The sequence below is a fragment of the Vanellus vanellus genome (assembly GCF_965231255.1).
Source record: "Vanellus vanellus genome assembly, chromosome: 10".
NCBI lineage: Eukaryota > Metazoa > Chordata > Aves > Charadriiformes > Charadriidae > Vanellus > Vanellus vanellus.
Window position 1 is genome coordinate 1,496,415 of NC_138915.1, and position 13,967 is coordinate 1,510,381.

The 13,967-nt window shown below is 49.1% G+C and overlaps 1 protein-coding gene across 1 annotated transcript in view; it reads right to left on the reverse strand.

Moving 5' to 3' along the window:
• The window catches only part of ZNF185 (zinc finger protein 185 with LIM domain), a gene marked incomplete at both ends in the record, with an annotated part of 34,649 nt that extends 21,310 nt beyond the window's left edge, over window positions 1–13,339 (reverse strand). Inside the window, 10 exons of the mRNA XM_082488240.1 lie at window positions 2,044–2,127; window positions 3,284–3,322; window positions 4,347–4,430; window positions 5,470–5,550; window positions 6,211–6,285; window positions 7,370–7,444; window positions 8,069–8,107; window positions 9,932–9,991; window positions 10,586–10,724; window positions 13,315–13,339. Of these exons, the coding sequence (XP_082344366.1) occupies window positions 2,044–2,127; window positions 3,284–3,322; window positions 4,347–4,430; window positions 5,470–5,550; window positions 6,211–6,285; window positions 7,370–7,444; window positions 8,069–8,107; window positions 9,932–9,991; window positions 10,586–10,724; window positions 13,315–13,339 (701 nt within the window). The remainder of the gene's footprint in view (window positions 1–2,043; window positions 2,128–3,283; window positions 3,323–4,346; window positions 4,431–5,469; window positions 5,551–6,210; window positions 6,286–7,369; window positions 7,445–8,068; window positions 8,108–9,931; window positions 9,992–10,585; window positions 10,725–13,314) is intronic.
• Window positions 13,340–13,967: the final 628 nt, after the last annotated feature.

Sequence of the window (13,967 nt, forward strand, 5' to 3'; positions counted from 1 at the left end):
GTGCTGCTGTGACTCGTATCTGCCTTTCTGCTGAAATACTCAGTCTTTAGAAAATGGCTTTTCCTATTTAACACAACCGGAGCTGTTTCTATTCCCAGTGTTTGAGCTCGCACTAAAGATCAGCTTCCCCAAATATATAGATTACAGTTCAGTGCATTCACAAATTGATTTCACTATGTGCACGTGTGTAATATGTGAGGAACAGAGGGTAACTGCTTCCCAGCTCTGCCTCAAACCTGCGCCACAATGGCACAAAATCGCTACCAAAATTCATGAGGCAGCTCCTGCATCCTGAAAATAAAGCATTTCGGGCGGAAAGGCCTCATCTATTGGACTCCCTGCCGAGCCTGCTAAGGACCAGAGTGGCAGAGAAAGCTAATAATGCCACCGCCTGGCATCAAGCCAGCCTTCAGAGCAGGAAGAGAGAGCTGAATCCCAAATTAAATGAATCAGCTTGAAAACTGAGAAGGATTCTCCCTCCTAGCACAAACATTTCCATTGGCCAGCAGGTGGAAAGAGGTCATCCTCCCCCTCTGCTCTGCTCTGGGAGGCCACATCTGGAGCACTGTGGCCAGTTCAGGGCTCCCCGGGTCAAGAAGGACAGGGAACTGCTGGAGAGGGTCCGGCAAAGGGCTACAGAGATGATGAGGGGACTGGAGCATCTCTCTTATGAGGAAAGGCCGAGGGACTCGGGGCTTTTTAGTCTGGAGAAGACTGAGGGGGGATCTTATCAACGCTTATAAAACTTTAAAGGGAGGGTGCCGGGGGGATGGGAAGAGTCTTTTTTCCAGTGGTGCCCAGTGACAGGACAAGAGGGAAGAGGCACAAACTTGAACATAGGAAGTTCCACCTAAACCTGAGGAGGGACTTCTCTCCTGTGCGGGCGGCAGAGCACTGGCACAGCTGCCCAGAGAGGGGGGGAGTCTCCCCCTCTGGAGCCATTCCAAACCCGCCTGGACGTGTCCTGTGCCACTGCTGGAGGTGCCCCTGCTCTGGCGTGGGGTGAGACTGGGGGAGCTCCAGAGGGCCCTTCCAACCCTCACCAATCTGGGATTCTGTGATTTCAGCCAAACGTTTCCCTATACTGGTCCCACTCAGCCCCGCACCACGTGCCAGCAGTTCCTGACCAGTGTGGACTAGGGCAGGGTGTCACTGCTGCCCCTTGACACCAGACAGCCTGTCCCCAGGTCTCACATACCACGGCAAGAACGCTCCAGCCTGTCTGCCACGGTTCTGTATGGCTCTGCCTATGCTTGGGCTTCCGAGCAGCTTGTGCCAGGGGCTGGGGGCTTGACATGAGGCTAACATTTCCTCCCATCAAAGCAAAGATCAATTTAAAGATAATGAACCTCTCAAAACCTCTCCGGTCACACCTATCTGTTGCCATCACGGTAGAATAATTAAATCTAAAGTCTAACAAAAGCAGAGAGCTGGCTCAGGGGACTGGAAATAATGAGATATTGGGGATTTCATGTCTAGGTGATGGGGTCAGTTCACACAGCCAAGTTCGCTAGAAAATCATTACTATCTGATGGCTGCTTGATGGGTAGGTGAGCTCATCTCTACCTGCTCTGACTGCTCCCGCGAGTTGTCTTTCCAGAAGTGCCGTCAGGCTCATTCCTGTGGCATATGAGCACCTTGTGAAGACAGGAGCGATTGGGCTGCGGGGTGTGATCAGGAGAGGGGCCCAGTGGCAGGTTTACACCGTACTGATCACCTTAGAGGTGGCCTGTAGTTAAATGCAGTTTGTCACCCTCCGCGGCTGTCAGTTGGGTATGTGATGACACTCTGGCCCTGTCCCCATGCCAGCCCATTTGTTTCACCCAGCGAGCTGAACTCCCTTTGCATTTTGGATCTTTCCCTTTTTGCAAGAAAGGGGCAATGAGTATTTTCTGAGAAGTCTCTTTTGAAAAACCTTCATCTCAAGTTGCGCTCAGATAGCCGCTGCCTTGCAGATAAATGCGGTTATCTGCAAAGATGGCAAATCAGTGTGCCCTAAAATCAAAAGACAGTCAACACACTACTCCAGGATGAGGTAAATACCTGTTGTCATCTGCTGTAAACCTGCATGAACCAGACGCAGTTGGACTCCTCCTCTGCTGTCCTTCCTCTTCTTCTATCTCAATTCTTTCATATGGGAAAAAGAGACAAATATCACAGTTTCCTGTTCCCCACTGCTAGCTAATTCAGGCAGTTTACTCTTGTTTTCCCTTAAACTATGTTTTCCCTGTTTCCCCTAGAGGCAGATTTTTCCTGCTCCTCATGCTCCCTGTGCTCTGCTACTGACGAGCATCTCAACTGGCCGAATGAAGAGAGATCTTCAGCCCAAATCAGTGGCATTTTGCTGTCACAGTCGCTTTACAAATAGCATCAGCTGAATGCTTAAATTCCGGCGAATGCCCTAGGCATCTTTTCCCTATCATACCGACTGCTTTAGAAGTGAAATGCCCGAAGCCTGAGGAGTATTCACCCTGCTGGTTGGAACCAGCTTTCCCTGGAAGAAGAAAGGCAGTGAACGAGTCTCTCCTTGTTTCAGGTTGCCCATAGAATCATAGAATGGTTTAGGTTGGAAGGGACCTTGAAGATCATCTTGTTCCAACCCCCCTGCCCTGGGCAGGGCCACCTCCCACCAGCCCAGTGTGCTCCCAGCCCCATCCAACCTGGCCTTGAACACCTCCAGGGATGAGGCAGCCACAGCTTCTCTGGGCAACCTGCGCCAGGGGCTCACCACCCTCACAGGGAAACATTTCTTCCTAATATCTAATCTAAATCTCCCCTCTTCCAGTTTGAAGCCATTCCCCCTCATCCCATCACTCCATCCCCTTGTAAAAAGTCCCTCCCCTACCCTCCTGGAGCCCCTTTAGGGACTGGAAGGCCGCAATAAGGTCTCCCTGGAGCCTTCTCTTCTCCAGGCTGAACAGCCCCACCTCTCCCAGCCTGTCCTCCCAGCAGAGGGGCTCCAGCCCTCCCAGCATCTTTGTGGCCTCCTCTGGCCCCGCTCCACCAGGTCCCTGTCTTTCCTATGTTGGGGTGTCCAGAGCTGGAGGCAGTACTCCAGCTGGGGTCTCAACACAGAACCTAAAGCATCATCAGTACTGTATTCTTGGTGTTGACAACACTGTGGGCTCTTAAAAGCCAGTGCGATTCAACCCAGAGCATCCTTTTAAGGGACGTGTCCCTCCTCTCCTTTGAAACACCTGGGATCTCCTAGCCCAGCATTTAGTGGCAGCCCTGGTACAGTACACACAACCCCAGTAGTACTTCCAGAGGGTCAGTGACCTACCTCTTGGCAAACAAGGGTGGAAATTCTTGTGTTGGGCTGCTGTAAAGGAAGCATAGAGGCAACAGTGAGAAGGTTGGTGGTAAAGACACAGCTTGGGCAGAGGCAGCTCCCACAGAGTCTCTGGCCCATAATTGACCCATATGGTGCAAGGCGTTAATGGGTCATGTAACACCATTTGGGCAGAGTTGACAGTGACTGGCTGTGTTAAACCTGCGCAAATTACAGAGCAGAGGAAGTAAAAACCGGAAGAGCAGCTAGTTATAACATGTGAAGTAAAGAAGCTTCCCCAAAGGGCCTTTTTAATTTTATATCTTCCTGATGGCTGTTTTATTTCCTGCATACAAACCCGCCTCCCTCCGTACCAGCCGACACTCAGTGCACCAGAGGAACTCGCAGCCAGTGCGAACACCCTGAACGTCCTTACAAATCCTGTCCGAGCACTCCTCTCATCCCGGGCACAGCTGAGTGCTGCTGGCACATCCCCTCCCTGCTTCCTCTCGCACTAGCAACCTCCTGGTGCCTCATTGTGTCACCCTGAGTTATGTCAAGAGGAAAAAGATTTATAGTGAAAGCGAGCTGCGAAAAAGTCCCTATCATGGCTCCTGGGAGATCAGAGACCTTGGAAATCTGCTTTTTATTTTCCCCTCCCAGGAAAGAGATGGACAACAGAGCCTTGAACACCAGTAGCTCCCACACATGCCTCACATTCCTGTTACACATCCATATATCACTGTTAGGTTCTTTTTCCCTGAAAAAGTCTGAAAACTGAAGTCTTGATTGCAGGCCCCAGGGAATTACAGATCATCATGTTTTTTCTCTTCCTCAAATTTCCTCCCTCTCGGTAAGGAAGACTTCCCAACACTCCTTGAGGATTTGCCCAGTTCTGCAGAAACCTGCAGATATCCTTAGCACTTCTAGAGAGACGGCTGCTAAGGCTTCTCCACTCACTAGAAAGGTACCCACCACCTTCAGAACATCTTGCGTGAGGCCACCATCCCTGTGAGATCATCTTCAACAGCCTCTTCCCTGTCTCCCACCCCACACTGGCATGCTGAAGACTCACCCACTGCTTTTCTTGGCCGCTGAGAGGACATAAGCACGTTCTCTGCTGGCAGTGCGTCTCAGGACACTGTTGGCCGCCTCTGTCCTGGAAGGGAGGGAAGGGGTCAATTTCTGCTCATGCTGTTAGTGGCTGCTGGGTGTAACCTTGAAGAGGCAATAGGTGAACAAGCCAGTGGAGGCTTGTGCTAACCCTGATGGAGCTCCCATGCTTTGGGGAGCAGAAATCCAGCCAGAGCTAAGAGGAGTAACAACATCTTTTTCTCTAGTATCATTCATGCTGGGCCACAGTGCTTTCACATGGATGTAAAGCACCAGGCAAAAAAAACCAAAAAAATGCTTCCTCTTCCAGGAGGGCAGAGGGAGTTCCCCTTTTCAAGACCCGGACTGTTGCAAGATTGCCTATCGCGGAACAAAGAAACGGGATACAGGCTTTGTGGCTGACGTGCTACATGGACTGCACATGTCTATACGGACATCAGTACCACTAGATGTACCAAGGGATGAGTGCAGATCTCTCAAATGACTTTTATTGGTTCATCCCCAGTGGGCTAATTACCAAATTTTCATTTGTAAAAGTCTTGTATCTGAGGAACAGTATCTTCAGAAGCTCGACTGGAAGCAACAAGGACACTGCTGCATCAGACGCAGATCTACCACACAGACAAAACACACTCTGCTCCTGGTGTGAGAAGGAGAGACCCGCCTGGATCTGGACGTAGATGCAGGCCCCCAGGTGGTCCCCACTCAAAGCCGCACACGTAGGCTGTGGGAGGTGGGCTCCTCCCTTCGCTGCCAGGCGATCTGTACGTCTCGATCTTTTTACATAGACACCACGCGGCTGATGGATTCCACAACCCATTTCCAGCTGCCAAATTAATTGGGGTATGCTGTCAGGTTGAATCATGTCAGGCTTTTAATTATATTTTGTTGGGAGTGCAGTCGCCTGTGGGTATAGATGCGCTCTGTGTAGAAATATCTGCTTGTTATTACTTTATTGCAATCAGCCCTAATGGCTCAGCTGTAATCATCATCGAACTGACCCTCCCAATAATGAACAGTTAGACTGAAGTAAGGCCACTTGTCACTGCCCCTGCGAGGAGAAGGTGGTTCCCTGGAGGGCATACCTCTTTTTATGTTCATCTGGAGTAAAAGGCACATCCTCCTCATCCAAGTCCACCGATTTCTGCTTGACATTATATGGAGCTCTGAAATAGAAAGGGAAGGGGAGAGCCAGGGTGAGGGAACTGCCTCTGTAGAGTGGTGCAGAGGCAGCAGAAGCAAAACCCAAGGTAAATCCAAGGGCAGGGCGTGTGGAAAGGGGCTCAGAGCCTAGAAGTGGTACACACAAGCATGGAAGACACTTGTGTTTTTCATGCATATTGGGGTCCCCATAGGATTTTGTTTTCTTAGTTATAGGGGTTAAGCCTAGAGGCTGGTTCATGATAAACGCTCAGATGCATTTCAGATTAGAGCCACCATGTTTGACATAAAAAGCTGCGTAGGAAATGTCAGCAGAGCTGTTCTGCCACAAGGCCCCTCCTTTCTCCTGGTTTCAGAAAGGTCAGCAGTGCTGCAAACCAAGTCCCCAGGCTGCATCCTCCAGTTTCTGCCTTAATTAATACCAAGTGATAAAACTGACTCCATACCAAAGAAGCCATTACCAGTTCAAGGAACACCTTATGGCCCGCAGAGACCTGGAGGTAGCACCAGGAACCGCTTCAGTTTCTAGTGGAAGCTCTGCAGCGCTGAGCTGATGAAGCCATGCCTCGCCAAGGCATCCACGTGAAGGTGGCTTCATCGCTGAGGCTCAGGTGCTGCTGAGCCTGTGTGTGATCAGAAAGCGCTGCTCCCCTTTGCACACTCACAGTTTCTTGTAATCCTCAGTGGTCATCCTGTAGCCAGAGGAAGAACGGCACGAGCTGTGTCCCTTCACGGCAGTGCTGGAGACGGCACAAATCATATCTGTTAACACGACCCTCTTGAGCTCTCACCCTTCACCACCCGCTTCCCCAGGTGAGCTCCTGCTCCACGTGGTGGCAGAAAACTGGGTGATCCCAAAGATCCACACTCTGAATTCATGGAATGCTATTTCACTAATGGGCAGCATTTGTCTTCTTTTCACAGCCTTGTCAGAGCTGGTATGGGCATACCCCTCTGTGGGACGGTGCTACTCTGTCCCAGGATCAGCTAGTGAGAAGGAAGAAGGCACCTTGTGGCATCATTCTTCCTCCCAGATGAATCAAAACATAGAGTTTCATAGAGTTTCATAGAATCATGGAATGGTTTGGGTTGGAAGGGACCTTAAAAACCATTGAGTGCCACCCCTCTGCCCTGGGCAGGGACACCTCCCACCAGCCCAGGTTGCTCCAAGCCCCGTCCAACCTGGCCTTGAACACCTACAGGGATGGGGCAGCCACAGCTTCTCTGGGCAATGTGCGCCAGGGGCTCACCACCCTCACGGGAAAGAATTTCTTCCTAATATCTAACCTAAATCTCCCCTCTTTCAGTTTAAAACCATTCCCCCTCGTCCTATGGCTCCACTCCCTGATCAGGAGGCCCTCCCCAGCTCTTCTGAGCTGCAACAAAGCATCTGCTTAGATCAGAGCTGTGCTTAGATCTCACTTAGTGGAATGAAATGCAAGTGCCTCTCACAAGACAGGTTTTGAAAAAAACCGACCCAAACCCCACATTAAAAACATCAAAATGAAGCGTTACAGCTTTGCAAGGATTCCCTGTGATTTATCCCCCACTCGAAACTATTTGCCAAATAAAACCCAAATCCCTGAGTACTTTCACAGCCAACTGCCATCCCATGCTCCGGTGAGGAAAATACGGCATTTGATGCCTTATCTTTTCCCCATGTCGCTGAGCGGAGCTGTTAAATGAACAGCCACATCTTCCAGCATTTAGTAGGGATTTAGTGGAGCTCAGAGGAAGCCCACAAGCACTGGCCAAAGTAAAAGGCTGGCTAGAAATATATACAATATTTAAAAGCTCATTTTCATGAAGAAGACACACACATACCTTTTTTGTGCTTCATTAGAAGATGAAGAATCTGGCACGGAAGACGTCTTATCTATGGTTTTTGTGAACACCCCTCTGGGGAGAAAAGAGACATGTTAAATTTTTTTTGCAGGACAGAGTTTGGAACAAAAATTCAGAGAATTGCAGCCACTCTTTGGCCTAACAGTGTCTGTGTGTCCTGGCGGGAGGAAGGTGCTGGCTCAAGACACCGAGAATTAGAAGATGCTTCCTTGGAAGAGTCATCCTGAGGAAAGTCCCATCTTCTTACTCCCTGGCCTTAGACAACACAGTAAAATCAGCTCACACACAGGCTTGGGTATGGTATCACCGGGCTTGCCAACCTGTTTAGCATTACGGTGGCATCAGAGTCTCCATGGGCAACAGCCCCCGTGTCAGAGGAAGCCAAAGCACACGAGCCCCATCACTGGTGCTGTGCTGATCGCAAAGATGGTGGAACGTTTTCATAGCACCATAACCTTTCCGTGTGCAATCACTGTATCACACAAAGAAGATCTGATTTTTTGTTAACATCACTGTCAAACTACCTGGTAAAGAAAATACTCAGGACTAGCTCTTCGCCCAGCTACTCTCTGAGCATTGTCATGTTCCTAATGTATAGGAGAACCCAAGAGAGAGTAATATTTTTCATGCTTATTGCTCCTTCCCCTACAGCCCCAAAATATGCCCCTCTATACCAACCTGATGAGGTAACCAGATTGAGGCTTGGAGGCAGAAGACCTGCACAAAGAACAGACATCAGTGAATTAGGAAACGTGGGGAAAAACAACAGCAGCAGCACCAGTATCAAAGGGAAGTGTCCACGTGGCTGTCAAGCCAAAAGCATAGCTAAATGGGCCTTGAGTGATACCTCAGCTGCCACACCAAAATTAACCTTGGAAGGATTCTTTGAAAATTAATAATCATCAGAACAAACTCTATAAAAAGACTTTTATTAAAAAAAGTGGATTTTAGAGTTTGCCAATGACGGTGTTTTCTGGCTCAAAATTAAGTCCACAGACTGATGGCACAGAGGGGGGAATTAGAGGCAGTAGAGATCTCGGTTTTATCACAGGAAAACATCATCTTCACACTAACTTCTCGGAGGGTCCATTCCCAAGGAGGAAGTGTGGCATAGCTCCCCTGGAGGGAAAGGAAAGGGATCCCATTGCAGGGGATCTGGCCCCTTGCACTGGCGCAGGAGGAAGAATCCCTGGAACCTGCTTCAAGCTGTCTTGGAGATGTCTTTCTGAGAGCAAGGTGGGGACCAGGAAGGGCCTCGAGGACCCGGTTCCCATCAGATGAGCTCCAACAGGCTCTCTTTGCCCCCACCCAGATACCACCCGCTACATTCCCGTCTGTCCAAGTGCCCTTAGGATCACAAGATGATTCAGTAAGAACGCTCAGCAGGTCTCTGGTCTAACCTCCCGCTCCAAGCAGGGGCAGCCATCAGGTCAGAGCTGAGCAGGAAGGCAGGTTTACGCTGCCCATCACTACGTGCTTGAGGTGGCTGCCAAGCTCAGATTTATCCAGTTGCCTTCCCAGGCACAGAAACGCAAACTCATGGCAGGCTTAGCATAGCTCTGGAGCCCTCCGGGTGGGATGAGCTGGACAAGTGCTGAGCACAGCCCCAAGCTCTCGTTTCTGCAGTGTCCTCAGAGCAGGCACCAGCAGGGTGTAGCTCATCTCAGCCCCCTTGCCTAGCTCTTCCCCGAGCACTCAGCTTTGAATGAGAGCAGCAGGGAAGCGGAGAAGTTGTCCAGCTTGGCATTTGAATGCCTGTCCTCACTTGGAAGTATGAACAGATCCTGAGCATCCTGGACTCCCTGTCACTCACCTTCTGCCAACCTCAGGCCCTCACACATTTGTGTGAAGATGCCCCTTCAGATGCCACATTTCCAATGTCACAAATGTCCCTGGTGTTATTTATCCTGTGCCTGATAAAGCATCATGCTGCAGAGGGAGGCAGAAAGAGGTAGGGGACGGCAGGGAAACCATCCCATCTAAGTGCAACAAGAAGTGACAAGAGCTGGCACAGAAAAAGGGAGAGGGCAAAGCTCTGCCGGCAACAGCACTGCAGCCAGCAAAGAGCCTTCATATATGACTAATGCCTTTCCAACAGTTATGTTTTAGGACACTAGTCCTACAAACTCTTGGGTTCCTGAAGAGCCCTCGTGCTCTGGCCCTGAAGCAAATTCAGCTCCCACACAGGGCTTCGCTTGTGCTGAGGAGCCCCCAGGCTTAGAGGAGCTAAGTCTTGTGGGATCTTGTGGGATCGTGGGCTTGAAGGCATCCATTCATCTGCATTAGAGTCATCAAGCTGTCCATTCATCCATCTGGACTTTGCAGGAGATAAGCTCTGCTCTCTACGAGGTGAGTTTGTAAGACATTATGCTGAACAATGCAGGCTCTCCTTGAGGATGGCATTTTTCAACACAATCGCAGCAGTGAGTGGGTATGAGGAGGTGAAGAAAGAGCAGACATTTGTGAAGAACCAGTGAAAGCATGCACCGACCCCATGAGATAACACAGAAGGGAAACAACAGGATGGGCCCCCAAAATTACCTGTTGTTCTGGGGAGCAATAGGTGTTGAGGCTGGGGATCCCCCACCAGCCCGTCCAGACCTGAATAAAGAGAAAACACAATGACGTAATTAACTTCTGATCTTGCTGAGCTGCACTGCTGAACGTAGCAATGATGTTTTCAGAGAGAGCTGCCAAGAGAAGACCGATTTGGGATTGGATTTGTTTCTAATTAAAGAGAAGCTGGTGCAGATCGTGGTGTTCCCTGGTACAGGGGTGGCTGTGTGACACAGCCCTGCGAGCTGCAGGGGGAGATGCAGGCATGGCTGGTTTATCATTTAAACTCCCTTCCATCAAGGCCTGCCCCTTCATTTTTCACTCCGGAGATGGTGAAGCACACTCTGGCTTCAAAAAACTTTGGAGTTCTCCTGAGACTTCAAATCTGCCTGTGCTGCTGCATTCCCGGCTCCCAGGAAAGGCCATTTCTCAAAGCTTCTCCCCAGCCTGCATCATCTATCAAAATTAAACAGGAGCACCGCGTCCCTTTGGCGGTGGCATTTCCTGGCATCATGGGGATCCCAAAATGTGCTAGCGCCTCATGTGCTTCTTCTGCAGGCCAGAAAACTGAGTACTCATGGGAGGCTGACGAGGGAAAGGGAAGGGAGAAGAGGAACATTGCTGGGTGGCCACACTTACAGCGGACTGCTCTTCTTCTCATCCTCAGAGTCCGAGTTATGGTGGTGGATCCAGCTCTTATCTCCTTTCAGGGTGGTGCGAACCTTCATCTGCTTAATGATTCTCCTGCGGTCTTCATCCGTGGGTGGAATGGCACGTCCTAGGAGAGGCAGAGGGAAGGGAAGGAGAGAGGAGAAGGGTTGCTGAGAAAGGGCAGGAACTCGCGGTGTCAGCAGGTGAGCCGGGGTAGATGTCAGAGCGCAGGGAGCACGGGTCTTCCTGCAGTCAGAGAACACTGAAGGAGTCGTTTGCCACTTCCGATGAAAGATGGAAAGAAGCTGTCATCCAAACTTCAGAATCAATTTACCCTGATGCATCACCTCCTCTACAGAGATTCATACAGCTTTTACTCTCCTTTCAGAAGACTGTTTAACATTAATGAGTCATTTTCTCTCAGGAAGACCAAAGACATTCAGTGGGTGGTCTAATCGCATATTTACAAAGCAGTGAGTTTCCTCTGGCATTTCCCATCACATCAGCTCTAGCATAAGGCTTTTTCAGTTTGCGGGAGAGGACGATATGTCTGGAGTATGAAGCTGAGCCAAGAGTTGCGGGTTAGAGGTAAGCCATAAAATGCAAACACCCAGCTGCCAGAGTTGAAGGAGACACGTCCTTTGGTTCCTTGTTTCTACATTTTCATTACAAAGTTCAGTTTCCAGAACATATTCTCAAACCATGTCCCCCTAGCAGTGTGGTTCTGGCCCAAATCTGGAAATGTCCTGTCCTCTATAGTCTCTTTTTTTCCTGTCCAACAGCAACTCTGCCACCACCCTCATCCTGCTCCTTGTCTCTCTTCAGGCAACGAACCACAACTACATTTTCTGGTTGAGAAAGGCAGCAATGGCAATTAAAACATCAAATCAAAATGTAGGAAATTGCAGAAGGTCATGGATTAGGAGATGCTAAATCATCCCAGGGGGGAAAGATTGGGTGAATAAAGCACAGGTTAATGGGGAGGAGTAATGGGGAGCAGGCAGGGAAGGAGATGGGAGGCAGCGGAAGGGGGACAGCCTCTTACAAGGGAAAGAAATGTGCAGGTGACTGATGTGAAGGGCTTCAGTCATCCTCGAGTGCCAAAGTCCTGCGGGACCAAATTGATTGCAGCTGGATATTATTTTTTTTTAAAAAAAAAAGGTATTTTAACTGTGAAATTCCCCATCCAGCATTTTCTTCTGAGGGAAATAGCTGTTTTTCCATGGGGAAATTGTAAAATGAAGACCAGATAAGGAAATCTCATTTTTTATGTATTTCTGACTATCTTCCATCTTTTGCCATTTTGGAAATGACTGGTAGAGGCTGAAAACATCAAGCCTGCTCTCCTGGTCGCACTTGGACCAATACAGCTCAGGGATTTAGAGGCATCGACAAGTTATTGCAGCTTTACAACTTGTTATCATCCAAGCCAAGGAATCTGCCGGCCTGCACACTCTTAGCCTGTGGCAAACATGAAATAATTCAATTTAGCTACCAGGAAAGGAGGGTCAGCTAAGTCACTATATCTTGCACTCGTGATGGGCTAAAAGGCTGCCCAGAAATAGTTGTCATGGAGCAGATGACATGCAGTAAATTGATTAATCTCTGACATACGGTCATGTGCTTCAAGTACACGTTCTGTAGTAGGGGTAGGATTTTTTTTTTTTTTTTAAACAACGGGTCACATTGGATCATCTCGAAGGAAAACACAGCGAGACCAATGAAGAGAATGTCCTTCCTCACGTGGAATTAGCAGTAGCAGTTAAAAGGCAGAGTTATGCAGGGCCACATCTACGTCAGGGGGCAGCTTAGGGACCAGCAGTGACGCTCTTTATGGGGAGCGCCTGGAAAGGGAAAGGGCTGCTTTTCTTAGCACTGAAATTGAAAATTAAATCTATTGCCTGATGTCGTGGTTTAGGCTGGGCTGGCCACTAAAGGAAATGAATAAGGCATTGCCACTCTTCTCCACATTGCTTTTTCAGGTTACCTACAGATTTGGAAGCATCATCCCATCTATTCACTTCTAAAGGCCCTGCGAGCATCTGGTGCTTAAAAATTAAATCTAAGAGTCTGCCACAGAATTCCACAGCTTGGACACGTTCCATATTCTGGAACAACTCAGAGCAACTTGCAGCCCCGGTATGATTTTTTCACACTCCTTTGATAATAAGACATTATTAGGAGTTTATTAATAATGAAGGCAGTTTTCTCATTACTGTATGGATATTGCATAGAGCACAAGGGTGGTCTCCAGCCCAACAGAGTTTGGGTTTTTATCTCTAGAAGAGACATCAAGAGGGTGTGGGTAGACAGAGAGATACAGGGAAGTCATCTTGGTCAGCTGCTGCACTGGCTGCTAATCGCTGCTGTATTTTCAGTAGACATTTCAAAGACAGAGAATTTTAAGGAGGGTCTTGAAAAGAGTATAATATTGTAGTTTATTAGTCTTTTGCTCATCTGAAAACCTCAGACAGGTTATAAGCTCTCCAGCTCTCTATACCTCCATGGATAGTGAAATTATAGCCAAATGCACGTAATTTTGGAACTGCACGGTGGAGCAGGTCCCAGACAAGGAAGAGGTGTCCTCTACACATGGACACAGTGCACTGGGGGAGTCGTGCAGAGACGTTACAGCAGATGCAACTGAGCAAAGAGGGCAAAGGAAAGCCCTGACAGTGGAGAGACCCCCGACAGCTTGGGATGGGGAAAGGAATTACCTTTATTGACACCCAGGGACATCATGGTTCTCAGAAGCGCCTTCCCCTTCAGTTACTGTTTGAAGACAACAAGCCCTTGGAAGAAATGAAAAAGGGGAAAAGCAGATTAGTAGTTCTGATATAAAAAGACTTTGAAGGTATGTGGAAGGGAGAGCATCACAACAGCCACAGAGCCTGGAGGATGGGGAGGCTGTGGCATATATACTAGAGTTGTGATTTCTCCCCATGCCATGTACCTTCAGCATCAAGGATAGACAACATCAAATCGGTGTGTTCTCCACACCGGTAAGTCTTCAGATTGGCCAGGAGAGATGCATCCTTCCAGGTCTGGGAGGAAAGCGGTGGAGGAGACCTTTGCAAAAGCGCCCAGAGCCACTCAGGTGGCTTACGGAGTCTGTAGAACTCAGAAGCTGAGGCTGCATAAGTGAACCTTGGTATTTTTGTCAAGTGGGAGTATAAGATAAGGGCTCTTGACAAATTTCAGTTGGCAGAGATATCTGTTATTCCCCCAAGATAGAGCAGAGAGAACATCTTACTGCCTGTCTCAGAAGCAAGAGCTAGTTGTTGCTTCAGATGGCAGCTCTGCCCCTCCTTCCAATGACCACAGTAAAGCAGCAAGGAGAAACTGCCGGACGTACTGCCTCGGAGATGCT